This window comes from Electrophorus electricus, chromosome 20 (assembly GCF_013358815.1).
Source record: "Electrophorus electricus isolate fEleEle1 chromosome 20, fEleEle1.pri, whole genome shotgun sequence".
Taxonomy (NCBI): domain Eukaryota; kingdom Metazoa; phylum Chordata; class Actinopteri; order Gymnotiformes; family Gymnotidae; genus Electrophorus; species Electrophorus electricus.
In genome coordinates this window covers 14,399,162-14,427,138 of record NC_049554.1, presented here as the reverse complement: position 1 = coordinate 14,427,138, position 27,977 = coordinate 14,399,162, and the positions used below count along the sequence as shown (strand labels likewise).

General features: G+C 47.4%; 2 protein-coding genes across 3 annotated transcripts; one reads left to right on the top strand and one right to left on the bottom strand.

Annotated features, from left to right (window-relative positions):
* The first annotated feature begins 200 nt into the window (after positions 1 to 200).
* Positions 201 to 11,966, top strand: etnk2 (ethanolamine kinase 2). Its single transcript, XM_027025062.2, has 8 exons — positions 201 to 547; positions 3,129 to 3,388; positions 3,996 to 4,136; positions 6,802 to 6,944; positions 7,169 to 7,252; positions 7,397 to 7,557; positions 7,744 to 7,817; positions 9,282 to 11,966. The coding sequence occupies exons 1-8, from the start codon at positions 401 to 403 to the stop codon at positions 9,352 to 9,354; spliced, it is 1,083 nt and encodes a 360-aa protein (XP_026880863.2). The 5' UTR covers positions 201 to 400; the 3' UTR covers positions 9,355 to 11,966.
* Positions 11,967 to 14,858: 2,892 nt separating this feature from the next.
* Positions 14,859 to 27,236, bottom strand: LOC113586270 (transcription factor SOX-13-like). 2 transcript variants are annotated; one of them, XM_035520527.1, is made up of 14 exons: positions 27,184 to 27,236; positions 24,528 to 24,750; positions 24,115 to 24,199; positions 23,490 to 23,576; positions 23,053 to 23,225; positions 22,480 to 22,548; positions 21,926 to 22,040; positions 20,475 to 20,551; positions 20,208 to 20,349; positions 19,214 to 19,341; positions 18,049 to 18,157; positions 17,525 to 17,692; positions 16,304 to 16,520; positions 14,859 to 15,185 (listed from the first exon to the last, which is right to left on the bottom strand). In XM_035520527.1, the coding sequence occupies exons 1-14, from the start codon at positions 27,204 to 27,206 to the stop codon at positions 14,942 to 14,944; spliced, it is 1,860 nt and encodes a 619-aa protein (XP_035376420.1). In that variant the 5' UTR covers positions 27,207 to 27,236; the 3' UTR covers positions 14,859 to 14,941. The 2 variants fall into 2 exon arrangements, with proteins under 2 accessions (XP_035376420.1, XP_035376421.1); XM_035520528.1 differs by having other exon boundaries at positions 21,926 to 22,037.
* Positions 27,237 to 27,977: the final 741 nt, after the last annotated feature.

Genomic DNA, 27,977 nt, shown 5'->3' with positions numbered 1-27,977 from the left:
CGTTTTGCGGTTCTTCACGCATACAGCGCTATTACAAAAATATCGCTTCAGCGTTGTAGCAATGCGTAATGGGTGTGTGGGCGTGCGCGGTGGGCGTGCACGGTGGGCGTGCGCCACGCCTGTCCTCCTCCTGTGAGCGGCGCTCGGGTGATCCGGTGAGGGCGGGACGTCGAGAACGCCGCGCCATTCACTGCCACGACTGAACGGAGCGCCACCGGCATTCCCCCCCACCCCGTCCCGTTATCGCCTATCGTAAGACACCGCAGTGCAGGAGAGACAGCTGGTGCTACAGGACACGCTGCCTACCGTCCAGTGGTCGAGTGGTTTCTTCACTTTGAAGTAAAAGGTGCGGTGATATCGGCCAGTGTTACTTATTCGAGAAGGAAAAATAAGTCATATAATGGAGACGGAGATACACGTGCCCGTGGGCTCGCCGGTAATAAGAAAATTCCCAATATATGTGGATGAGCACAACGTTACAGACGGAGCTCTGCGCCTGATCAAGGAGCTGCGGCCAGCCTGGGACACCAGCCTTGTGAAGACCAAGGTAGGTTAGCGCCGCCACGGGGAATCGGGATTCAAACGAGAGAACTCGCTTCCTAGCTACACTTCAGGCTCCCCTTCACTAACGTGTCTAGCTGTTCCCTTCTTTAGGTTACACATCTGGAATTTGTCCATATTGTATAAAACAAAATTAGACTCCGTCCATGACTGGCGCGCTAACGTCAGTGAGTCAGCTAACGTCCCAGCGCTTTTAGTCAAGCCAGGTTTTAATACAGGTTTTAATAAAGCCAGGTTTTAATAAGGTTTTAATAAAGCTAGGTTTTATTAAAGGTTTTAATAAAGCCAAGTTTTCTTGGCTAACGTTAAAGACCGTTCGAGAATGAGCTAGCTTAGCTTAGCCATGTTGACGTTAGCTTAGCAACCGAAGCCTTCGCGTCAGAAATGGCTTTTGCTGTAGCTGAGTTTTACTGTGCGTGTCTACATTTACACCACTTTCACCGCCGAACAGTCAAGTCGACCGAGATAAATGAAGCCGGTGTAGAGTCTTTGCTAGTTAGGTTATTAGCTGTAGGTCAGATAACCAGTGACCTGATGAGGCTCTAGCCCATTTCACCCAGTTGCCGGGTGGTTCAGGTATTTTAATAATCCGCCAAGCTTGCAGTGTGTTTTACCGTGAATGGATGAATATAAGGCTAAAAAAAACGTGATACTCAATGAACGATTATGCTGCTAGCCCTAAAGCTGCCCGGCTTTTACCACCATGGATCTGCTCGTTTGCACCATGTTAGACGCACCGACTTGGTCTGCCTTGGCATTCAGCAAATGACTTGGCACTTTGAGATTTGTATGATGTAAATAGATCTTATGGATAAGCCCAAACACTGTACTTATGATTTAGGCGCTGTCCTATATATATTCTTTTATAAAAGAATAATTGATTCCACTATAGTTTGGGCAGTTGCATTATCCTTTCCCATTAGTAAAGTTATTCGGTTTTTTAAGGTAATGTTGGTAATTCTACTTCTGTTCATTTTATGGAGGGTTGGCAGCTGTTGATTTGGGCTTGAATGGATTTGAATAGCAAAATGCCAAGCAACAGAAACCAGCCCATATTTCCTGAACAAAACACCACGGACACAGATGACTCCTGCTGGTGGTTCAGTCTTCTATAAAACTAAAATAATTATTCGTATTCTTCATAATCGTTTATCTTTACATCATGGATTTTTATAAACAAGTGTGTATAATATCTGTTCAGAAGACATAATCGGCTGCACTCAGCAGATAGTTTAGATAAACTGCTGCAGTGACATCCTTGCAAGTCCTCAAAATTACAGGTGCACTAGTTGCAAGCATAATTTAATTGCCACACTTATTCCCTGTCTTTTTATGGTCTGCATCTAGGTAAAGGTCTGTGTCACTGCTTATGTGGCTATTTTAATTTACTTTTGTAGTACAATGTCAGAGTAACTTAGTAGGAATTTGTAGATGATGTTTTAACTGGGTATCCGAGTTCCCTGCAGCTAAACTGGCACAAGTGCCACAGTCAAAGATTTAAGGCTGTTTCCATACTGGGATTAGTGGTCCTAGTCCTGCCTGTTCCTCCCAGACATCTAAATAAACATCTATTCATTAAAAAAAGACTCTGGCTTCTGTGGGTTTTGAAATAGAGTAGATGTCCTGGTATGAAAGTGTCCTGTTGACATGTGGCACCAGGCCATGAGGGATCACCTTTCAGGAGATTGGTGAGTTAAATTTCCTCCAGATGGTCACCTTCATCACTGGACAGTTAGAAGAGGCAAGGTGATAGTGGTCACATGACCTGTCTGAAGGTGGTGCCGAGAGGTGGGGCATGTGAGATTATTGTCTGAGCTATCTGACCAGGAAAGGAATCAGTTTGTAAATATTTACCATCTACATGGTTATCTGTAATCCAGGGTCTTTCTCCATGTGTCGTTGTAATGTCCTGTGGTACCACGCCCCAAAAACACTGAGCTGCATTAACAATGCTATTCACTGCCATTTGGCAGTTTTTTTTTTTTTTTAAGGTGAATCCATTTGCTTGATTATTTGACTTGGATAAACAAACATAAATAAGCGTATCGGTGGTTTACTACCCTGTTTCATGAGCTAATGCCTGTTTGAAATGCATAATGCTTCTCAGGTAACATGACAGGATATATCCAGTGTCTTTTGTTTTTGTCCAAAAGATGGCAGGTATCTCTGTCCTCATTGTGTCTGCTCCTGCATAGATCCGTTAAAATAGTAGGCTGCTCTATCCAGGGCTGGTGGTCCGTCCCCACTGTGTGATCTTTATGTGCAACCCTTTCAGGAATGTCAGAAATGCTGTGATGGGCGGCGAGGCCAGTGATGTGGACTGTCGGTCTCTTTCGCTGGACGTTTCACTGAAAACACTGAACACATTTAGGTTTTGCCAGTTTCCCCCAGATACCGCATTAAAGCATAGTACTCAACTGTAGACCAAATTATTTGGACTGTTATTAATGAGTAAAAACCTTTTTAAAAATGTAATCTAGGCCATAATGCATGCATTTCTAGTTTAACTGCGCTTAAAACATTCAAAAGTTTTGAAGGTTTATGTTTTATCGCGCATGTCTCTCCAGCTTTTCACCGACGGTACAACCAACAAACTTGTGGGATGTTACGTGGAGGAGAGTCCGGAGGACGTGGTGCTAGTGAGGGTGTATGGCAACAAGACGGAGCTGATCGTGGACCGTGACAACGAGCTGAAGAGCTTCCAGGTGTTGCATGCCAATGGCTGCGCCCCACGCCTTTACTGCACCTTCCACAACGGCATCTGCTACGAGTTCATGCAGGGCGACGCCCTCGGCACGCAGGACGTTCGGGACCCCGTGCTGCTTAGGTGAGCTGGGCCAGTGCAAGGGACGGTGGCTAGTGTAGTCTTGTGGACGGACATGCGGCTGTACTTAAATGTTTCAAAGCTTGTGGTACACACCTTCCGATAGGGTTGCATGGCATGTCTCTTGTCAGTTGTTATTTGTGAAAGATGTCGACCCTTGCAATACTGATGTCCCAGCAGGCTCTGGTGTATGTATTAGCCCTCTAGCAGGTTGCTCCTAGCCCTCCTCTTGGAGTCCTGCCCATGACTGCAGTGCCAGGTTGAATGCTTTCATTACATAGTCAGAGGTGCTGCGCTCGCGTGGGAATTACACCCTACAGAACAGTAGATTTCGCTTTACACATGTAGACTGACATATGGTCTGTGAATTGGCCATCGTTGTGTCCAAGGAGAAACATCCACGGGATCTGAGATGGCCTCTATGGAAATATTCAACAAGAGATTTTCCTTGTGCCACACTGCTTGTGTTCATTTAGTGTTCCTCTTTCTCACAGTAAACCCTACTTTGCACAGTAAACCCTACTCTGCCTGCTTTTTCAGCAGACCGGTGCTTCGTTTGGCCGCCCGCGACTCAGACACCAATCACTCTTGTCTTCGTGTGTGTCCCTAGGCTTATCGCTGGAGAGATGGCTCGCATCCATGCCATCCACGCCCACAATGGCTGTGTCCCCAAACCCAACCTGTGGATTAAGATGCGCAAGTATTTCTCCCTGGTAGCCACCGAGTTCACCGACCAGGCCTCCAACGCCAGGTAAGCCTGGACACTCCAGTGAGCACTGGGGCTGCAGCTGGCCATTCCTTCAGTAATCGGCTAAGCTGTCGTGTGTGTCCCCTGTCCCAGGGTGCACTGATTCTCCCTGCTTGGTACCACTGAGTGCCATAGAGATCTTAGTTCTGTTTGTTGAGGGAAGTGTTTGTGAATTCAATACAAAACGGTAATTTGGCTCGAGGGTTCTTGTGCCTATTCTCATACAATTCTCATAATTGTTTTCTTTTCTGTTTTTTATTTATATCAAAATCACATTCATTAAATCCTCAGTCTAAACTGGAAGTCTGCGTTAAGCTTTAGTTTCCCCTCATATCCAGTGTCTCCCACTGTCTGAGTGGTCTAGATTACCTGTCCCTCACCCATCAGAACTACCAGTACCACGGTCATTGTCAGAATAAGTGCACCTGTATGGCCATTCCAACAGTTCTTGTAACCACCCTGTGGATCAAATGTTTGCTTGAGGCCATTTTTCATGAACCGCCATGCAAAACAACATCGTTTATCAGAGGCAGATACCAGTTATTAGGCCATCTGGTTCCAGCCCATTTTCAGGATCCTGAGACCCTCTACACAAGCTCTATACTGCCTCTATCACTGGTCTAGGATCAGGTCTAGGCAAATCCCACCTTTTGTATTCTGCCCCCACTGTAAGACAAATATGGGTAGTTATTTAGTGGTGGTTCAGCACACTGTTTAATGTAAAAGAGAGGATAAACAGATGGGGTGTTGTTATCTCATTCTCTTATCAACTGAACTGGCTGTGATGGAGGTTTGTGTCAGGCCTGGTCAATCCGTTCTTCATTCTACACCTTCGCCTTGCGGCCCTTGCCCCGGTGTCAAGGGCATGCAGACCTGCGTTTCCTGCCTTCATGCCTGTTTTCTGTCGTTCCCCATGGCTCACCTGTGATGATGAAGCAGATCTCAGATTAAGGTCAAAGGGCAATTTCCACCCGCCTCAATCCAATAGAGCGAGAGGGCGGGCCGTTAATTGCCCATGGGTTTGCTGACGCCAGCAATCCCTGGATAAGATTAAGCCTATTACCAAGGGAGAGTTCTCCCAGGCTCTGATTGGCTCAGCCAGAGTCCTTCGTTCAGTGACCGAACGGGTAATGTACACCACAGCCCCACCTTGTATATTCACAACGATTGACCTCTTCTAGAAAGTAGGCAAGAGGGAGACTCGAAATGACTGTTCTTGAAAGGGAAGGAGAGTGTGTGTTAAGAAACTGGGCACTGCATTATGCTGCCATTTTGTCAAGTTGGAAAGTTGACCAAAATTTACCTGATTCATTGATTGATTGATTGGGTTTTTTTGTTTGTTTTTTTTAAACTTCCTTCCGTCCTTATTTATTTCTAACTTCTTAAGCAGGGTTGGGTTCTTGCTCTGTGGTTTTTCTGTTGCATATGTTTCCCCTCTGGCCATCTTCCCACGGCTATGCAGTACTGTCTGGATGTGCCAGAACAACCTGCAGTTATGTAAAGATAAAGCTAATGTCATTTTATTTGGGAAGAAAGAGAGACAGCGACTCCCTGTCCTTCTTCTCCAGCGTTCTCACTGAACTCTGATATCAATCCTAGCAGTTGATTCAAAGCACTCACTCAGTTAAGCATTCTATCACCTCAAAAATATAAACAAATGACCTGATCTAAGCAAGACCTTGGGAAACTCATCCAGGCATTTATTTCTAGCAGGATTTAATTACTGTAATTGTCTCCTTACCAGAGTTCATCTGATTCAAAATGCATCTGCTAGAGTTTCTCATGAGAAGCAAAAAAATTTAATCATCACCCTGACTCTTAAATCCAGAACATACCAACTACTGTCACTCACCTGTAAAGCACTAAATGATTTAGGTCAGTGTACCTGAGGGGCTCAAGCAGTGTAGTTTGAGCAGGTCTCTCAGATCACTAGAAATTCATCAGTCAGTCATGCCTAAGATGGACACTAAGCATAACCATGTAGCATTAAGCATCTGTAAAGCTCTTATATGGAACCAGCTGTCAGGGGACCCTCAAAGTGCCATGACTTTAGACACATTTAAACAGAGGCCTGTTCGGGCAGGCTTTCAGTTTGGTTAACACACTCAGGGACAGCATTACGTTGCTGTTCTAGCATTTATATCTCTTATTGCTTGTCTGTTAGGATTTTGCCCTAAATTGTCTTGTGTATGAACTTGTTTCTTTTTAAGAGACTTGCATTGCTTTAATGAAAACAAGCCAACCGGCCTGTGTGCCATTTCAGTTTAAAACTGTATTAGGATCATTTAAGAGGGAGTGTGGTTTTTTTTTATGGTTACCATAAAATAAGAACCAATATGGGGGGGGGGGGGGTGACTCAACTCAATCACGCAGAATGTTTTCAGTACACGTCTTGCAGGTCAGATGGGAAATGCCTCAAAAGCTGTGGTCACACATGCTAGCATATTGGTGAAGTGGATTATTTTTGCTATGCTTACTAAAGGAATATGATGACTTCGGAATGCCAGCAGATCCTTGACAGTAGTTTAGATTTGTCTGACCAGAGGAGGGGTCCTGTGCAGGATGAGCAGCTGTGTCCCATCGTGCATGCGGTGCCAGGTTGGAGCCGGAAAGGCCAGGTGTGTGCTGGGAAGGCCTCGACCACTTCATCTCCCATTTCCTTCCCCAGAATCCGAGAGGAAGTCCCCAGTAAGGAAGTGCTGGAGGAGGAGATGGCCTGGATGCAGCAGCACCTGTCACAGCTGGGCTCACCTGTGGTCCTCTGCCACAACGACCTGCTCTGCAAAAACATCATTCACAACGTGAAGGAAGGTGGGCGTCTCTCAGCTCTGTGTGCACACACCACACTCTTTGAAGTGAAGCTTTGTGGGTCATGGCCAATGGTCATGTGATGTTTCCCCTCCTAAAGTCATGCTTCCTGCCTGAGAACTCTGCAGAGTTTTGAGTTTCCCTCCGTTTCAAACTTCCTTTAACGTTTTTTTTTTTGTTGTTTTTTTCCCCTTTCCCCCTCCTGTTTTCTGTTGCTGCGTTGCCAGGTTACGTTCGGTTCATTGACTACGAGTACTCAAGCTATAACTACCAGGCCTTTGACATCGGGAACCACTTCAACGAATTTGCAGGTGAGGACCTGGAGAATAACGAACCTGGACTAATCACGTGAGACCTGGTGGTCTTTGATGGTGAGCGTTTGCCTCATAAAGTAAGTACACACTGTGTGTGTGTGTGTGTGTGTGTGTGTGTGTGTGTGTGTTGGTGGGGAGCAGGTATGAGCCAGCTGGACTACAGTTTGTACCCCAGCCGGCAGATGCAGCTGGACTGGCTCCGCACCTACCTGAAGACTTACAAGCTCTTTACCAAGAAGGGGGCAGATGTGAGCGAGCAGGAGCTGGAGGCCCTCTACGTGCAGGTCAACAAGTTCTCCCTGGTGAGCTCCATGTGAGGCAGAGGGGCACACAGGAAGTTGATCGCACGCGGCAGATGGAATCCTTGACCTTAGGAGATGAAGGGGACAGTGTCTATGCATACGAGTGTCTAAACGTGTGTGTCTGTGTGAGGGAGGGAGGATTTCGAATGGCTTTGGCATTAACCCTTTGTGTCTTTCTTTTCATAGGCATCACACTTCTTCTGGGGTTTCTGGGCTCTTATCCAGGCCAAGTACTCGTCTATCGACTTTGACTTTCTCGGGTAAGTTTCCCCAGCACTCCTTCCATCCTGAGTGACTATCACTGGGGGGGGAAAAAATGATCAAAGCACTTTCCAATTATGTGGAGAAGAATGATCTCACTAGGTACAGGAATAAAGAGTTTAACAGTAGTGTAAAGTTCAAAAGCTTAAGTCAACATGTCTAACAAGTGTTTGTTTTTTTGTTTTTTACATTCACGTAAGGTCAGGCTGACAATTTATTAAAGCAGCTGGAATTGAACAGAGAAATAATATAATATGGTCATGTGACCAACTGTGATATCACCTGTGGCAGTTATGATGTTTCTGCCCAACCGGTACAGAAATTGGAATTATACGAAAAGCCCTAGAAATGAACGCCGTGAAACTGAAGTTTAGGAACAGTGCAATGTGTGAGCTCTGCTTGCTGAACGGGGGAAGTGCAGGGTTCACTCTAGTCATGGAATTTCTGAAATATCTTGAAATTTTTACAACACTATTCCAGACATGGAAAGTCAGGGTATTTGATCATATTTTGGGGTCAAGTCATGGAATGTCAGGTAATTTTAGTTTGGTTTGTTTTTTAGTTGCCTTTTACCAAAATGGCATTTGGCTTAGAGTGGAACCCTGGAAGAGACGTTTGTGTTCTGGTTGTTTGATGAACAGGCTTTTGATAAACAGGATGGAGAATGAATTGTAATCATGTTCTGCCATTAATCTAGTGTTTGATTATACTTTATATGATGTCTCTGGTTTGATTTGATTTGTGTTGTTTTTGTGTGTGTGTTTTATTTAGTTGTATTTGTGAACTAAGAAATTCGGTATTAAAAAAAAAAAAGACCTCAGACAATGCTTTTCACCAAGTGAAATGCTGAGTGCTACAGGATGTCCTTAGCTACTGCCTTTCCACCTGAGATGTTCACTGCTGCAGGACCTTCAGTGTGGCGCGGGCGGGGGAGGGTGGGGATGCTGTTCTCTGAAGCTCCTCTACAGCGGTTCACAAAAGCCTGTGTGGACATCTGGGGCTACTGTCAGGAAAAGCCCCCACTGTCTGTTTTGAAGGCACGAGACCCTGCAGAGCTCGCTGGCATGGGCCCACCAATCCTCCGCGTCAGTCACACGCTCTCCTTCACCTTCAGCTTACTCCCAGCGACGGGAACAACCCCGCCTGAGTATACCATCCCCACGCCGGTTGAGGCGCTGGCACAGGATTAGACAGGATTTGGTGGGTTTTTCACTGAATACTGGAGGGTTTTCAAAAAAAGATGTGCCACACCAGAGCTCAGCGGGTCCAGGAGACCCACCACCCTGCACGGTTTAGCTGTGGTCAGAACTTGTCACTCCTGATCCATCTGATTGTCTCCGTGGGCGGCATCAAGTGTGGTTGGTTTGGGCTGAAGGTGGATGTCGGCACCATCTCAGCCATTATCACCCTTCACAACTCTCTCTCTCTCTCTCTCTCTCTCTCTCTCTCTCTCTCTCTCTCAGGTATGCTGTGCTGCGTTTTAATCAGTACTTTAAGACCAAGCCCATGGTAATGACCCTCAAGATCCCGGAGTGAGAGGAAGGGAGCACTGGCACGCTGACACTTTGACCCTGGAATCAAAGGCACTTTTCACCGGGGGGGAGGGGCTTGGGGTACAGCGAGGGCAGGTACGCAGGTGAATTTGAAAGGCAGACGTGTCTTTCCAACCAGTTGGCTAGAACCAGTCTTCGGTCATTCGGTAGTGACAAACTCAGTCTGCCTTTTGTGTCTTTACTTCTGGTCTGTCAAGATTCCACCACATTATGCACTTCTGTTTGGGGCGGGGTGGGGTTTAGCTATTTATTTAATTTTGTTTCCCATTTTTACTTTCAATTGTAGTTACCTAAACTTTCCTGTGACTTTCCACCATAAACAGATAACAACGTACTGAGCAGATGACCCCATGCGAGTAGAACTGTTTTAAGATTGCCATGGGCTTTTCTGCGTGCGAGCGAGAGAGTGCATGCACACCTGGCAGCCTATTCTAAAAGGTGTTTGACAGTGCAGTGACCATATCGGCAACTTTCCTGAGCAGAACCAAGACTGCCGCGTTGACTCCTGCTGCCTCCCAAACTTTAAAGACAGTAAGCCACACCGGACGTAGCTCTTATAAAGGTGCGGTGAGCCTGGCCAACGCTTTTCTGCCTGAGGGGCAGGGAGCCTTGCGGTATTCCATGCCCTTCCCAGGTCCGTGCTTCTTTTATGGTAATGAGCAGCTCTGCACAGGTGGTGGAAACTCCCAGCTTCTCACCCCTCAGCCCTCTCACCCTTCACCTTTGTATCGCCTGGCCATCGCCATACTGGCTGACTAAAAAAAAAAAAAAAAAGCGTCATCCACTCTGTCCTTGACTTGTTTTTTCTAATGTGTAATCTCTCGCTACACCTGTCCAACAGTGTCCAAGCTGCCCGGCAATTTCCTCAAAAGAGGAAAACGAAAAGGTTAATAAAAGGATGTTGCATGAATTGATCCAGGTGAACAGATGTTAAGTCTTTGGAATGTCTTCTCAAACATTCTCATCTTTCTCAAACATTAGATCCATGGTTACCGTTTCTATGGCGTCAGACAAACGTAACTCCACTTGGGCTGATGGACCTCTCACTGCCATCTGTGCAAGTACCAGATTTGAAATGGTCTTCCTTGTTGGAGGCCTTTCATGGCTTTGTTAGTACCTTGTCTAAGTGCCCTTTCTGTCCTCAGTATCTATGTTCTTTCATGTTTCTCCTATGTGTTTGCACATAATGGCTTTAAACCATTGGTATAATGGTCTAACCATTTCATCCATCTTCTAACCAAGCCTCACAGACTGGGCAGCAGCAAAGCTCATTGTTGAACTCTTTCCGAGAGCTCATCTCCAGTGTGAATTAATGTAATTATTGCGTTTGATTGTATAATTAATCCCGATGTAACCTTGGTGTGCGTTAGTCAAGTCCATGCTAAACCTCGCGTTCCCCTCGCGCCGCGTTCTGAGCCGCTTTCAGAGTCATCTTGCACTGGAGCTCCTTCCAGCACCTCCCAACCTCCATGTCCTCCTCCTCCTCCTCATCCCCAGCTTACTCAACCCCCACACCATTTTCAAACCTGCACAAAGACCCTGGTTTTAAAGGGTCTCTTTCAGGCGTCTCTGGGCTGGAGCTAGCCATGGATGTCCTGCCTACCTGCTGCTGAGGACTCCTAAGCCGCGTCACTGGTTAATAATGAAACGGCTGAAGCCCCAGGCAACAACCGGAGCCCAGAGGCCTCTTGGCAACAGCATGAATAATTTTGTAGCTGGTGAGTCACTAATGCTCCCAAACGGCCCTGGATCTGCCACTAGAGTTTAGTGCAGCTCAACGTTCTCTCGCCTTCTGCAAACAAAAGCGTGCGGAAATGGCACGTTTTATGATGGGAAGCTTTGCAGTTTGTTTTTTATGAAATGTTCCATGAATGCTGTGTGCCGAGTGTCTTGATATCTTTAGAATTCCTCATCAGGGTCACTGGAGTCCAGATTCACGATGAGGTTTCCATGTAAACATGCCAGTGTGACTTGGGTGTTCCTGGTCAATGTCCAGCATACGCTTACACCTACCGAAAGTTACACTGTGCGTGCGTGTGTGTGTATGTATTGAAGGAAGAACCAAAAACAGCTGTAACAACTAACAAAGGTGTAATTGGGGTGTCAAGTAGAGGTTCTTTTAATGTTGTTTTTTCTTTGGCTCCTTTCCAGCTAATGCTAAGGGATTCCTGCCTGTTGACACTTCATTGTCTGGTGTTTCCTTGTGGTGAGGAGTGTTCTGGAAGTACATTGTGAATTCAGTGTCTTGAAGGTCCAAACCTTGAAGGTTTTTTGGGATGCCAACATGTACCTGAAATAGCACTGTTCTGGTAGTGTTTAGAACCTACTCTGCTTACAGTTTTAAATGATCTGGTAAGCATTTCTTTTCTGTGACTGACTGTTGGAAGGAACGTTTACAGATGTCATTTATATTTTCCCCTGATCTTCTGTCTTCTGAACATACCAAATGATTTTTTTTCACTGCTTGCAGTTTTGAGATTATGTTGTGAATGTACTGATCTGACTTGAAACGATGTACATATAACATTGTGTTTTCCTTAATGTCTGTAGGCATATATATATTTTAACTTTTTGTACTTGCAGTTGCCTGAATTGGACTGAATCTAGTGTTGCGTTGATATCCGCATGATGCAATATGAGGATGTGTGTGTGTGTGTGTGTGTGTGTGTGTGTGTGTGTGTGTGTGTGTGTGTGTGTGTGTGTGTGTGTGTGTGTGTGTGTGTGTGTGTGTGTGTGTGTGTGTGTGTGTGTGTGTGTGTGTGTGTGTCGTCCTCCACCAGTAGAGGGCGGCAGCGTTCCGTGGTGACGGGTGCTGGTGATGGAGAAGGAAATGTGTATATACTGTGAAATAGTGTGGAAAAATAAAATACTGTACTGTACAATGACCCTTTTCACTTATCCTCAAGTGCTGGGGAGAGTAATTTTGCATTTTGTTCACAAATATTTCCATTAAAATGCTCTCTGTATCTAAATGTTTAGGGTTTATTTATTTATTTTTCCAGCTGTTTTAAAATATTTATAATGCAATTTTTAATTCCCATATATATTGTAATACCGATCATTTCAGTAAGCTTTCGTACATTTGTAGCGATGCAGAATGCACCATCACGTGTCATGTGAATAACGAGCACTGCGCGCGGTGGTGCATCTGTACCTTGTGTCAGAATGGCGCGGGGCTCGCGCCCTTTAAAGAAGTTTCCAGGTCAACGCTTCCGTTTCCTGTGTACACTTTTCGCCTGTCTGCCAGCCCGAAGCCCTGAGTGCAAGCCCTGGGTCCAAGCCCTGGGTGCAAGCCCTGGGTCCAAGCCCTGGGGACGGCAAACGGGCAGTGTGAGATTGAGGCTGTCCGGATTGCACGCAGCGAGACGCTCGTGCTGGCGTCCTCGGGGAAGCCCGGGACCCACGCGCAGCCCTTACGCGTAGCCACGTGCGTCGTTTGAAGCGCAGTATGAGTTTGGATCTTATTGCTCCTTTCATCCAAACTTATAAGCGCCACTTAAAATTAACATATCTACAAGTCTGGCGCTTGTAAAACAAACCCATGAATGGTGTAGCCGCAAATAATCTGATCAGAGGTACGTATTGAATTTAAAGGAGCAGTTTCGTTCAACTCTTTGAAACGGTCACGTTAACACATTCCTCAGTTAAAGACAAACTATTGTGTCATGAGGAAAACCAGATTTGTTGTTTTAATCCTAAAATAGCCGTGTTTAGGATATTTAGATTAACGCTATTTCAGAAACGACACACCACCCAACAAATGCAAAAAAAAAAATTTTTTATTATGCTTCAGAAACAAACCACAAAACATACAGGGAAAATGTACACCTTTAAATTATACACTTTTATAAACAAAATAAAGTCTATCTATATTTACAGCAGCTGGTTTTTCAACAGTAGACCAAATTCTGACTTTGTAAAATCTGGATTTTACAAGTAAGATACAAAGTTCCTATCTGAAAGTTATGTACACAGTTCCAGCATTTTGTTTCTGTGCCAGCTGATGATAGTCCACTCTCTTACTTTAGTTAATTTAGTTTGCATTTCTAAATCATTTCAGCTAAGATGATATTTTAGTTCAACTTTAGATCAGCTAGCAGTCCCACAGCTTGGCTACGATGATGAACAATGAGGTGGAATGATGATTCAAACAGTTACACGCAAACCGCAAACTCGCACTATATACAAACTAAAAGAAAACGGACAGACCTAAGCAATAAGGACACGGTTCACATCTCCGTTCATAAAAGAGGATTTGCATATGTACACTCAGGGAACTTTTTACTCTGATTTGGGCCTAAAATGATTCAGGTGCTTGTGACTAAAAAGTGCATTTTACATGTGTGTTTCGGTATTAACTTTAGCACTGAAGTAGACGGGCTGATGTGAAGTGATAACGGACGTGACTAACGGGCTTGTTCGGGGCACTACCCACTCTCACCAGCAGAGGGCAGAAGGGGCATCAAAAGAGCAAGAGAGTCGGTGACAACTGACGGCGGCACGCGTTTCAAGGAAGGACTCAGCACATTCTAGAGATTCGCTCGGTTTAGATCTCCAACCCTGAAAACCCCTCAGCAGCTAGAACAGACTTTCCAAGCAAGCGTCCAAAGTTCCGAATTTAAAATCATGATTTACTATGCCGAACAAAACCTGGGCAAGTCCAGAAACATCGATTCCCCTTTCCTAAACAGAAAGGCATGTTTATCTTTCAGTGCTCCAAACGTGGAAAGTACCATGGCCCATTCTTAACAGGAACAGGGGAGAACAGTTAAGGCAGGGGAAAGTGGTGGCCATGTTGATGACAATAACGAGGCCTGCAAGTGAAGCGGAGCTTGGCTCTGTGCAGTATATCTTAGCTCAAACACCTCACAGTTCATCCACCTTGTGCTGGGTTTAGACACCCCATTCCAAGCAAACGTTTGCATTTTTTCCCTAATTACTTTAAAATCCTGTCATTCAAATGGAGACTACAGTTTCAGACATTTAAAAGTAGGGTCGTTCATAATCTAACCAACACATTTATTGATGGAGGTCTACAGGCTTCGAGTCAGCTGGACTGCAACTGCCAGAGGCCCAGTGACGTTTCTCTTAACCTACTTCGTGTCAGAAGCTCAGTGGCAGTATTACTAACCTGGTGGCATTGACTTGTAAAATACTTTGTGCATCTGACATCTTAAGGTTTACATGGCACACATGCAAATGTATTCCTTTAATGAAAGTGAATGAGCAACATGTGAGGGTGATGTGATATTATTAAAACCTCTTAAATGAAGGAAAACGTGTGAAGAGCCTGCCACACATGCCAATAAGAGCTTCACAGGACCTCCTAAAAATCTTATTTAACAACTAGCATAATGCACAGTAAAGCCAAACCTCGATGAACCAGGCTGTTGTCCAACTTCCGGACTCCAGCATCCCCAAGGACCTGGTCTTGGCTGCTGGGGTAAGTTGTCTAGGTATAGCAAAGATTCAATCCTCTGTGAACTGACCCTCAACTTCAAAGACCTAAAATCACAAGCCCACCCTCCACCAAACCCCAATAGCGCCCTCCCTCTCTCTCCACCACGTTCTCAGTCAGTGAGGACCACCAACTCGCCCTCACTACGCTCCCCTGCATCGCTCTCCTCTCCCTCGCTGTAGGGCTGCTTGGTGCATGGCCCGTCGGGCTCCTCGGGGCCTCTGCCCTGTGGGGCCTCCAGGGCACGGGGGAGGTAGTGCTCCAGCAGGGCGGGGTGCAGCGGCAGGGCCATGGACACAGGCGTGCTGGGATACTGTCCCTCCACGCTCGGGTAGTGGAGCTTCTGCTCCGACTGGCTGGAAGGGAAAGGGAAAAGAGGTGAGATCCAGACATGCCGCTCACAGTCCGTACGGGCACCTCGATCACATGTGAGGAAAGACAGCGTGGGAGCACCTCGATCACACGTGAGGAAAGACAGCGTGGGAGCACCTCGATCACACGTGAGGAAAGACAGCGTGGGAGCACCTCGATCACATGTGAGGAAAGACAGCGTGGGAGGACCTCAATCACACGTGAGGAAAGACAGCGTGGGAGCACCTCGATCACACGTGACGAAAGATGGGGTGGGAGCACTTCGATCACACGTGAGGAAAGACAGCGTGGGAGCACCTCGATCACACGTGAGGAAAGACAGCATGGTAGCACCTCGATCACACATGACGAAAGACAGCGTGGAAGCACCTTGATCACACATGACGAAAGACAGCGTAGGAGCACCTCAATGACACGTGAGGAAAGACAGCGTGGGAGCACCTCAATCACACATGACGAAAGACAGCGTGGGAGCACCTCAATGACACGTGAGGAAAGACAGCGTGGGAGCACCTCAATGACACGTGAGGAAAGACAGCGTGGGAGCACCTCAATGACACGTGAGGAAAGACAGCGTGGGAGCACCTCAATCACACATGACGAAAGACAGCATGGGAGCACCTCAATCACACGTGAGGAAAGACAGCGTGGGAGCACCTTGATCACACATGTGTGTAGTGTGCTATGTTTATGGGGCATTAGCCTACAGTGTTTCTTCACAGGACACCTCACAGGGCTCTAAAGACACACACACTCTGATGCCTGAACTATTTGATTATTCATTATTCACTTGATTTTATTTCTCACTAATGTACAGTCATGAGCTGCCCACACTAAAACCAGAGATTGACAAAAAAAAACAGTCAATTACTGCCCTGGTATTCAAAATCGTTTCCGAGTTCACTGTAGCATTCATATAAACCCTGAACATCCTGAGCTCGAGCATATAAGAAATATCTAAATGAGTACTAAAGAGGAAGTAGCAATGAGAAACTGCTAGTGTCACCAACCCCCCCCCACTTTTTTTTCCCCTTCTTTTTTAGGTGAGTGTTCACACACACACACACACACACACACACACACGTACGCATGAGGAGCAGACCTAGGGGGGTAGGAGGTGCGCTGCTCCTGTCTGCGACTCCTCATCATGGCCTTGTACTCGCCCACGCGCAGACGCCGGCCCTCCACGATGCAGGTGCGCTTGGGCCGCGGCTTGTACTTGTAGTCGGGGTAGCGCTCCAGATGCTGGCGGCTCAGGCGAGCCTGCTCCTCGTAGTACGGCTGCTTCTCCTGATTGGACATGGCCTTCCAGCGCGAGCCTGCAGAGGGCGGCAGAGACAGATAGGAGCCGGTCAGGCCACTGGGAGGAACAGCTGAGCAGGTGAAAGTGTGCAGGATGCGAAAGTTCAAGGTATAAATACAATTTCAGAAACACGTTTGAAGAAATGGTGCTATAGCAAGTATTCAGGTCGCGCCACCACTCTGACGAGCTTTGCTGCAGCATTTCCGAATGCGTTTCAACACGTAAAAGGGAGGAAAACTAAACGTTCAGCTGTTAATACAACGGCCAGAAAATTACACATTAATACAAACTTTAACGTGCTAGAGTCTAAGAACACCAGCTCTACAAGAACACACTATGTGCTCGCTCTCACACACACACACAGAGAGAGAGAGAGAGAGAGAGAGAGAGAGAGAGAGAGAGAGAGAGAGAGAGAGAGAGAGAGAGAGAGAAATGCATGCTTTAGGTATCATGCTCATGAAAAATGTGCTTGAGGCTAAGAACAGGGAAGACTGGAACAGGACAGAAAATTCCGAACGGCCCCGTGCTCACTGGGGCTGTGAGTGTAATCAGCGAGGCGGGAGGGTCTGGCAAGTTCCAGCCTCTGCACAATGGAATGGAATGTCAGTGTTCTGTCAGAGGAAGGGGGTGGGCGGCCCTGGGAATCGATTTCCAGGTGGCAGTTCGTGGCCTGGCATGGCCCCACCCCACTCCTAGCCCCGCCCCACCTCTGCACACCCTCCTTGGTGCCAGAGCTGTGGTAGCTGGTGACACACCCAAAAAAAAAAAACTATTTACACTGAGGCTGAGAATCAAAAACCACCAGACAACAATGTGAGGGGGAGAGAGAGAGAGAGAGAGCGCGAGAGAGAGAGCGCGAGAGAGAGCGAGAGAGAGACATATTCTAAAGGTGAAGTACAGTGTGACTGGCTCTTCCTAGGCAGGTAAGATGGAAAGATGGAGATGGCATGTGGCCAAAACAGAAGCAAAGGCCAAAGTCTTCCGGCGACATTCCAGCTCGTCAGTCACGGACGTCCTCACCCAGGATCTTGCTGATGCTGGAGTTGTGCATGTCGGGGAAGGCCTGCAGGATGCGTCTGCGCTCGTCTTTGGCCCACACCATGAAGGCGTTCATGGGTCTCTTGATGTGGCCGGAAGAGGTGGTGCGGCTCTCGCCGTATCCCCCGACCCCGGAGACACCCATCTGCCCTAAGGGAGAAGAGGCAAAGAGAACAGAGTCAGAGCAGAGATTCAAAGAGTCGGAGTGGAGGGTCAGGCCCAGGTGCCTTTTTGTGGCACGCTGATCCTCTGGTCAACAACTCTATGTCCGCTATAAATCCCAGAGTAAATATGACTTAATGCTTCACATGCCAAGGGTTACGAAAGACACACTAATGAGGCTGTGTGGGTGTAACAGAGCACGTGAACACCATAACCCAAAATGCTGTAAGGAGTAACTCGAGTTAAAACAGCAGGTCTGGTCAGCGAGCCAACCGTGTTGAGTAAAAGCAAGGCAGGGGCCCAGGGATAAGCCCCGCACCAGCAAAGACGGCAGGGAGACCTACCCTCCGAGTCGCTACCCAGGTGATCCTCACTGGGCCGTACAGAGAGGCTGTCGTCAGTACGGTCGGTCAGGGCTGGACGCTCAGCTCGCAAGTTCTCCTTGTAGTCTCCCTGCAGACAGGGTGAGAGAATGTCAGAGTGTGTGTGTGTGTGTGTGAGAGAGAGAGAGAATGTGGGTTGCTAAGGGCTCTTGTCACACAACCACACCTTTACTGGATGACAAAGGCCTAAGGAAAATGATTCAAATCTTGCATTGTCAATAACTCACTAGAAAACGGGAGTCTTGTGCATATTTGGCTGATCACAATGTCACATTTTCCTGGAAGCAGAAAAGATGAGGGCTTTGGGACATCCGAGCGGTACCATGCACTAAAAACAGGTTTGGGAGGTGTGCTTAACAGCCTCCATTCATCACAAACAGAGGCCAAATTACTGTCATAGCTTCTTGCGGTTAGAACCGAAAGGCAGCAGAGAAACAGAAGTGTCTTGATAACTGGCTTGGGGCCTTTGGAAATTGCCATGCCAAACAGAGGCGCCGAGTATGGACTAAAAGAAACCATCTGAGCTGTGAGGTCAGGTACAGCTGTTACCTCACGAGCCCAGCACCCTGCCCCCACACTAGTATTTAAATGATAACACGATTAACGCGACCCGGTGTAAGCTTATACGTGACCGTGATCCTGCCCCGCAACCGCCAGGGCAGCCTGTGGCCTGTACTGGACTCTGGTTTTCATGGGAGCGGCATTAACGCATTCCTGTCTTGACGTTTCACTCTTTGAGCGTGAGCGGTGGTGACAAACAGCAAGCTCCAGGTGCCACCGGGGAGCCTTCTCATGCGTGCATGCGTGTGAGAGAGAGAGAGAGAGAGAGAGGGAGAGAGAGAGAGAGAGAGAGAGAGGGAGAGAGAGGGAGAGAGAGAGAGAGGGAGAGAGAGAGGGGGAGAGAGAGAGGGAGAGAGAGAGAGAGAGAGAGAGAGAGAGAGGAGAGAGAGAGAGAGAGAGGGAGAGAGAAGGAGAGGGAGAGGGAGAGGGAGAGAGAGAGAGAGGGAGAGAGAGAGAGAGAGAGAGAGAGAGAGAGAGAGAGAGAGAGAAAGAGAGAGAGAGAAAGAGAGAGAGAAAGAGAGAGAGAAAGAGAGAGAGAGAGAATGCTTGGAAGCCTCCGACTCACCAGCCTCAGTCCGCCGTCCCGCTCCCGCTCTCGGTCCCGCTCTCGGCTCAGCGGGCCATGGCCTCCACGCAACAGCTGCTGGGCATCACGGATGGCCTGAGTCACCACGTCACCCTCACCCAAGAAGCCTGGGGGGGGAGCGAGCGAGAGAGAGAGCGCGCAAGCAAGAGATAGATCGATTTACACAAGGTCATCTGCCTTTTTCCTCCTCCTGTGCTACGCCCAAGGACTTTGGGTCCCCGTCAGACACACTTGGACAGGAGTCCAGAAGCAGCAAGCTAGTGAAGCCCTCCCGAGGGGAACAGGCCACGGAAGGCCAAGGAGGGGACGGGTTGTGTGGGGTGCTGACAGCTGCATGTGAGGCCACCGGTGCTGGCATGTGGAGCAGTGGCGAAGGGGAGAAGGCCTGTTCCTCCTGGGGCTCAAAAAAGGCTTCGTTACAAGCCCTCCACACAAGCTGAGCCTGCGTCTCAAGGACCGAACACTTAAGCTCAGACACGGACGGCACTCCAATTAACCTCCGTGTTAATATCAGATGAGAAGATATTTTTTTCCCGCCCATGTCTGTCCGGCTCTCTCCCTCCCTCCCTTTTGCTCTCCTTCTCCTTTTCTCTCTCTCTCTCTCTCTCTCTCTCTCTCTCTCTCTCTGTGTTCAACATAAATAGTCATCATCTCTTAAGACAACACAAAGAGTGGAGTTTCAGCAGGCTGACCCCCCTCGCCCGTCTCCAGAACAAGCTTCCTGTGGTACTGAAACAGAAGTCGAAACTCTACTAATAACTTTAAATGTTTGCCTTGAACCAGTCCGGGCAGCTGTATGATTTATAATTCTAAATAAACAGCAACCAGTGTCTCAATCAATATCAACACAGCAATGCAAATACAACACAGTAAAGGGCAGCAAGAGCATACTTAGCACTGCACTTCTGTGGCAGTTTGTACGAAGCCCATGCAGAACCAGGCTTGTGTATGTGTGCGTGTCTCACTCACACACCCAGGCTAAGTGCAGGTCTAGGGGGGCTACGTGGGAGCTCTCTGGGCCTGTAGCTGGATGGTAGCTGGGTGGAGGCCAGTTCCAGGGCCTGGGGGCTGGGGGTCTTGGGCTTGGCTGTAAGGTTGAGTGGCTGAGTGCTGTCCTGGAATACAAAGAAACCCTTCATTACAAAAAATCAATCAAACAATCAATCAATCAATCAATCAATCAATCAATCAAGAGTAGATTTGGTGCTGCAGAAAGAGTGGAAGGAGCAGGACCCTATACCTGTCGAAAGACTGTACCACTGGATCTTTTGATGGGGGTGGAGTGGGGGGTTGGCAGCAGCTGCATGGGATATTCCACTGAAAATGGAGACCATAAGCGCAAATGAATTGAAGTAGGAACGACGGAGCTGCAACGGCAGCCTTAAAAGATACACGTTTACACGTCACGGGAAGTAAACTGCGCAAAATAACATTTCAGACTCCCTTTAAGTAAACAAGCAAGCAGTTTCCGGAAGGCACAGAGGAAGCGGCGCGTAAAAACAAAACAAAAAAAACAACAACTTAAGAACGTCGGCCTTGAGTTTTTTTTGCGCCAATGTCCCGGGCACACGGAGGGAGCAGATCAGCTCCCCTGTCCGTCGCCCAGGCCAGTAAAACACGGCTCCTCCGAGCACACCGCACCGACCGGCTGCTTCGCGCAGCCCGTTCCGCTCTCGCTTCCCTGCCGACAACTTTAGTAGCAATACGGATATGCCATTAATCGAGCGCACGAATCCGTGGCACTCCGTTTTCTTCTCTTGTCTTTTACTTGGCAAAACATTCCGTACTGTTCAGGCGGGTCTGTGGACTTGACAATGGACGTGGGGATGAGAGCGCGTGGTCCACGGATGAACGCGCACTCCATCTGAAAAGACAACCCTGAGCCGCGTGCGTGCCTGCGCCGAGGAGCAACTCAACTCGCGCGACCTCTCGCCGAGTTTGCATAACAGGGACAAAACGCTGAAGAATTAGTCCTCACAATGCGCACTTTTATTAAAAACACAGATATATAAATAAACAAAAATCAGACCTTGAGATGAACACAACGAAGGGATTGGAGAAAGCGGAATCAAAAACGCAGACGCCCTAAGGTCATAAATCCAGAACTGCGTTTTTTCGTCTTGTTCACAAATCAAACGCCCGCAAAAGACCTGGGTGTCATTTTTCTTTTTCTGCGCATTGCGACACTTTAACAAAACACGCAAATCACAGCCAGTAACCTTTGCTCACAAGACACCGTGCAAACAAGAACTGTAAAAGCATGGAGACTGTTAACAGCTGAAGTCAATCGCTGGGATCTTTTCAACAGAAAGCTGATAAATGGGAGGAGAGGAGGCCGCCGAACTCGGCGAGGCAGTGAAGGACTTCTCCGTGTGAACAGACTCAGCTTGGGAACAAAACGCTACTATTTACGTAGTGATGTGGAGAAAGAAAGAAAAGAAAAATAAAAACAAATGAAAGAAAGAAAAAAGTAATAACCAAAAACATTTTAGAAGAGATGATTATATTATGTAATATAATAAATATTATATTACATTGGACTACGCAAACATATTTTGTGTGGATCATAGCCAGCGGTGCACAGACGGCTGACATCACGCTGTAGAGAGACAGTGGGCATGTGCTGTCAGACATGCCCCCTTTGGCAGGGCCCAGCTGAGTGAAGGCGGAGCCCTGCTCTCAGAAACTCACCTGGCTTGCAGGGGATAGGCTGAAGGGGCAGCCCCATCTGTGCATCCGAGGACACCGGCATTGGCTGAGTGTTGGGGTGGAAGGCGGGGATCATCACATAAGGCAAATTTACCTGCTGAGGCAAGGGTCAAAGGGCACAGGGTCACCACAGGTCCTCTCAGCAGGCCAATAAGGTGAAAGCATTCCCCTTACTCTTAAGGGGGTGGAGCTTCTGTACTCCACCACTATACTGTAATACTTCACTCTCCCATTGATAGACAAATGTTCAAGAACAGGATCCATCAGCGAGTTATTTTTGAAGAGTTTACAGCATGTTGAGCAAACACACAAATCACAGGATGATTAAATTTTACTTTAACTGATTAAGTAAAATGAAGTGCAATTTTTTTGGACACAATGGCTATCTGGAAATTCACTCACAAACTTTTATTTGATACAATTAAGTTTTACTTTTGCTGAGTGGGAGACCTCCAACATGCTGACTGAGGTGCACTTTTGACCAGATCGACATCACACTGAGCTACGTGACCTTTGACCCCAGTGCAGGGCCTCACCTGGATCTGCTGCTGCAGGAGGTTGATCTTATGCTGCTGCTGGATCAGCTGCTGCTGTTGCTTCGCGATCTGAAACACACACACGCACGCACACACACACACACACACATTTCAGTAAAATGCTTCCTTCGACCCTGCTTACCCCATATGGGTTACTAGCTGAAGGTGTTTAAAACCTCCAAGTCCCACAGAAAGTTATTACACTAAAACAAACCTGTTGCCAGATAACTCACTGTTTATAATAGTTACCACAGTTAACTGTAGTTTACCATAGAGTAGTAATAAACCTCTGGCCTACAGACAGGATGGAGAGGCAGGTTGTTTTACAGATTTACAAACGATTTAGCATCATTAATGCTGCACATACAAGCAACGGTGTGTGTAGCACTGCTGGCTGTTGTAAAGGAAAAGAGAGACAGTGGGTTTCTAAACACTACAGGACTTGGTTCACTTCTCAGCGTGTAAACAGTGCTTCCGTTTTGAAGCATCAGCATAACGCAGTCATATGCAGAGCGAAGCGGGAACCACGGAGACCGAGGTGCGAGATATGCGCCTCCCCTGTACCCCACCTACCTGCTCCTGTTGTTGCCGGGCCAACTCCATCTGTTGCTGCTGCTTCTCCAGGAGCAGGGCGGCCATGTTCCTTTGCTCCGAGTGCGCTCCCAGGAGCTGCTCTCGCAGTCCGGACAGCTGATTAATCATGAGCAAGAGCTGCAACTCCTTCTCAGCGAGGCTCTCCGGAGTGCCTGCACACACACACACACACACACACACACGTGGTCAGTCAAAGGAGCTGATTCAAGTGGCAGATGAACAATACCAAATAAAAGTCATGAATGGGTAATTGGTGAATCACAAATGCAGAACACATATACACACACACACACACACACACACACAACTGAATTGTTTCTCTCAGAGTTGTCTATTCTGTTCCAGTCTAGTGCTATGACATGCCAGCACATGCCAACATGGCTCCCACCATGTGGATCTGAAGTGTTTTGGTTCACCTTTCACATTGGCAGTGCCTTGGAATCCCTTCCCAAACAGCTTCTCTCTCCAGTCAGCGTTCAGGAGCTTCTCGATGGTGGGCAGAACTACCCAAACAGGTGGGAAAACACGAGTCGTTAGATGTGGGCTGAAGTTTGCTAAAAACTTGACAGTCCTGTGGTATGTAGGGACTTGCGAAGAACGCCACAGCCTTCAGCTTAACCCGCCGTCAGCAAATGAGCCAAGCGAGTGAATACAACAATTCAATGACTGTTTTCGGTGACAATTCAGGAAAGAGTAGAAATAAAAAGTGGAGTCAAGTGTTTTGAGCGTCTTGCTTCCAAGATGGTGACCTTCAAACATCTGCAGAGAGCTTTGCAAATATGGAACGAGTGAAAATCCAGACAGTTTTATTTTTCATTTAGATTGAACCTGCCACTCTCAACCTGAGGCAGTGGTACAAACAAACCACTTGAATCTATAAGTGCCTTGGTGCTATAAGAGACAACGTGCATCCATTATAACCCCAAACGTCTCTCAAAATAATCACTTGTTCAGGAGCTGGCCATGGCTCATTCCAGCTAGAACAACGGAAGTTTGGATCTGCGTTACAAGACTACTTTTTCACTCTGTGTCGACGCTCACCTTCACTGACGCTGGCCAGGGCTTCAGGCCTGTCCTGGCTGACGGGACTGAGGGTGCGAGAGTGTTCTTTGCTGGGAGAGTTAGCCTGTGTGAGAGGGACACCAGAGACCATGAGGAAGCAGCCTGGACTTCTCCATTACGACAACACCAGCGAGGCACATGGAAAGGCTATGTTTGGTACACCATATTTACATTTACACTGTACTGTAAGCGCAATATGGGCAAGTATGTGTTGTTTATAACGAAGCTGCAAACAAACAGTGTTAGCTAGTTAGCTAAGCTTTTAACTGTCACAATTCTATTTATTCACATGATACTACAGTAGATATAATGAGTTTGATAACTAGGGCTGTACATCTTGTAATGTTCAATGATGTTTATAAACCCACGTTCCCTGAAGCTGAGAGCTTTACCGAGGAGGACTGGGAGTTAAGGGCCGTTGACTTCTCCAAGTCCCGTCGTTCAGCCGGTGGCTGCGCTGACCAATCACCCGAGGGTGAGGTCTGCAGGGACTCGCAATCCCTGGCTCTACCACCATCTCCAGACTCCTCCTCTTCCAGCTTGACGCCGACGCCCACCATGGTCACATTATCGCTGGCCTGGGGATGTAGCACAGGAGGGCTGGGCTCACACATTCTGTGAAAGCAACCACATCGAGTCCACCATTTAGAACAGTCAACGAGCCAGAACAGGTGAGCTGCTGCAGTGTTAGTGTGCACTCCGCAGAAACGGCACACAGAACGTCAGAAAACATTTTCCGTCAGCATGAGAAACGCGTAACGTGGCGCTGCACTGTGGCACTGCGGCTAGCTGAGAGGACGATTTGCATGTGTAACAGAGGACCATTGTGAGAGGCAGACACAGACCACCCCATTCAATTGCTTTTCAACAAAGTCCAGAATAAGGTAGCACTTCTTCAGGAAATCCAGTGCTCCAGAGCATGTGAGGCTAGAAGAAGAGTGTGTGTGTGTGTGTGTGTGTGTGTGTGCGCACGCACGCACACTTCTCAAGGACTCAAGTCTATCAACACAGTGGCAGAAGACAGATGGAAGACCCGAGCTCCAAGAACTGGTCTCAAGTAGCAAGCCAAGCCCCCCAGCGCTGAAGGACGGCGGGGGGAGAGATGTTTAAAAGTGGCTCAACTCACCAACAGCCTGCCTGCCCCTCCCTTTCTACAGGCACGGGAAGAAAAGATGGAAAGGAGAGACAGCAAAATGCACATAATGTTTAATGAACACACACACACGCACGCTCACACACGCACACACACACACACACACTCACACTCTCACACACACTCACACACACTCACACTCACACACACACTCACACACACACACACACACACTCACACACACACACACACACACTCACACACACTCACACACACACACACACACACACACACACACACACGCACACGCACACGCACACTCGCACACTCGCACTCACACACTCGCACTCACACACGCACGCTCACACGCACGCTCACACGCACGCTCACACGCACGCTCACACACACTCACACACACTCACACACACTCACACACTCACACACTCACACTCACACACACACACACACACACACACACACACACACACACACACACACTCACATCTATTGTTGTATAGAAAGAACAAAGGAAGCTTGAACAATAGGAGGCCCCGGGACAAAAGAAGCAGGTAACAGCTGTAATGTGCCAGTGGGTTGTGGTGAGGAAAAAATAAATGCTTTTTTTAAAACGCGGAAGACTTGCTGAGCTGCCAAGGGCACAATGACTCCAGTTCCTCCAGTACGAAAACAAGCTATGCACCCGCTGTCCAGTCTTGTTCAGTGGGGAAACCTGGAAGTGCGGTAGCGGCGCACGTGTCAGTGGTCCGTGCGTGAACGGCAGAAGGGCTCAGGGGACAGACCATCCAACCCGGGCCAGCACGCTCCCTCCACATCTCTCGCCAGCATCCCGTACGTGAAAATAATGCTGTAGCTCTTCAGTTCAATTTCATTAAAACACCAACACAAACACAACAAGACTCCAACAAGGTCACCAGGAGAGACCTTGTGAGACCCACACGCCCCCACCAAACACTTCTGAAGAGCACTTGGATGTATCTTTGAGCTAAACGCCCCCCCGCCCCCCGGGTCTGTAGAGAGAATTGGATACATGGAGGCACAAGCACTAAGCTGCCAAAGCTATTCCTAGTTCTTCAAGTCCTGGGTGCTCCGGCACATCAGCAGGTGCAGGGGAGGGTGGGACTTAGCGGTTGTTTCCAAGTACACTTGCAGCTAAAGTAGCACGCAGGATTTTTTTTTGGGGGGGGGGGGCTTTTGGAGAAGAGCAATGAAGTTGGAACAATGAAGCTGGAATTGAAATCGAGCATGAGTGCGATACTGCAGATAATGTTCTTCTCAAGGTCCACACTCAACAGACACTGCCTGAAGAGCAAAGCAGTACTAGCAACAGGTGCTGGGTATGCTTCCAAGTCCCTGAGATAAGATTGACAAGGGCTCGATTGACAGTTATTTAGATTAAAGTGGGGGGGGGGGGGGGGTCGACCACCCACAGATCTAACCATGAAGAAAGCTTTGTTATAAAATGTATATGTTTCGGTGCAGTGGATTTTTATTGAATATTTTATTAAATCCTAAAGCAAAACAAGATCAATCTAAACTCCTCACAAAAAGGTTAATAAATAATAATAATTTATATAGCAACTCTCAAATCCAATTCTTATTAATATTAATAATAATAATAATATAATAATAATATTATTATTATTATTAGCAGTAGTAATGGTAATCAAAAGGACTACAGATAATGAAACATCGAACCAACAACAAACAAAATACCTCATAAAATGAGGAAATCTTAAGGAAAATTAGCGCTAGTACCCACAAGCATTAGTTAGAAGATTAAATAAAATATTTATGACTTAAATTTGGAGTGACTTAAGTCTCACGCACCATGACGGAGTACATGAAGTTAATCGTTAAATTGAAAAAGGAAACTGCAGAACTAGGTAGCTGTGAACATCAGGCAGATTACAGAGACTGGTTTTAATTTGTCTTACCTGTTGTTTGGGTGAGGAGCCATTTCTGTTTTATACGCGCGATGGGTGCGAGAATGCACGGGAGCTGCGCTTTGTGAATTGAGATAACATCAGACTCAGAGAGAGAGAGAGTGTGTGTGTGTGTGTGTGTGTGTGTGTGTGTGTGTGTGTGTCTCGTTCAGCTGAAGCGCCTCTGAAACCGAACGCTTCCCACGGCCAAGAGGCGCGCGCGAGAACACCTCAAGTTGCCCAACAAGCTGTAACGCGCTCGTGAGCATTCTGCCCCCGGCGCCTCCGATGCAAATGTCGCATTTGCTTTCCCCTCTGTGCTTTATTTCCTGATTATAGCAAGTTTAGTTTTCAAACACAGTCAAAGAGTCCACACAACAACTTGAGACGTGCCAAGAACGCGGCGAGCGAACGCCCGAACTTTCTAAGTTGCCTAAAGTGATTATTAGACAAACGGAGCACGTGTAACGACACGAATAGCGCAAGACCTGTTGGAACCTGCAGCGCAAGCAAGACCGTCGGTTTTCTTTTTCGCCAATACTGGGCCAAAGCAATCCTGACATGTCGCCTACAGCAAATAATACGGCTCCTTGACTAACAATTAGGCACGTTAGAAATGGAAATACCGGCGTAAAAAGCCAACACCGGAGTACAAACAATGCGCTCTCGTGTGTTTGGAGTAGGGATCCCCTCAGATGATGGGACAATGGACCGACAGAGCCAAGCGCACGCACTCTTGAGCTCATGCAGAGCCAAACCCGAGCCCATCAGCTGGTGGGAGCAACAGCCAGTTCCCGACTCCATGT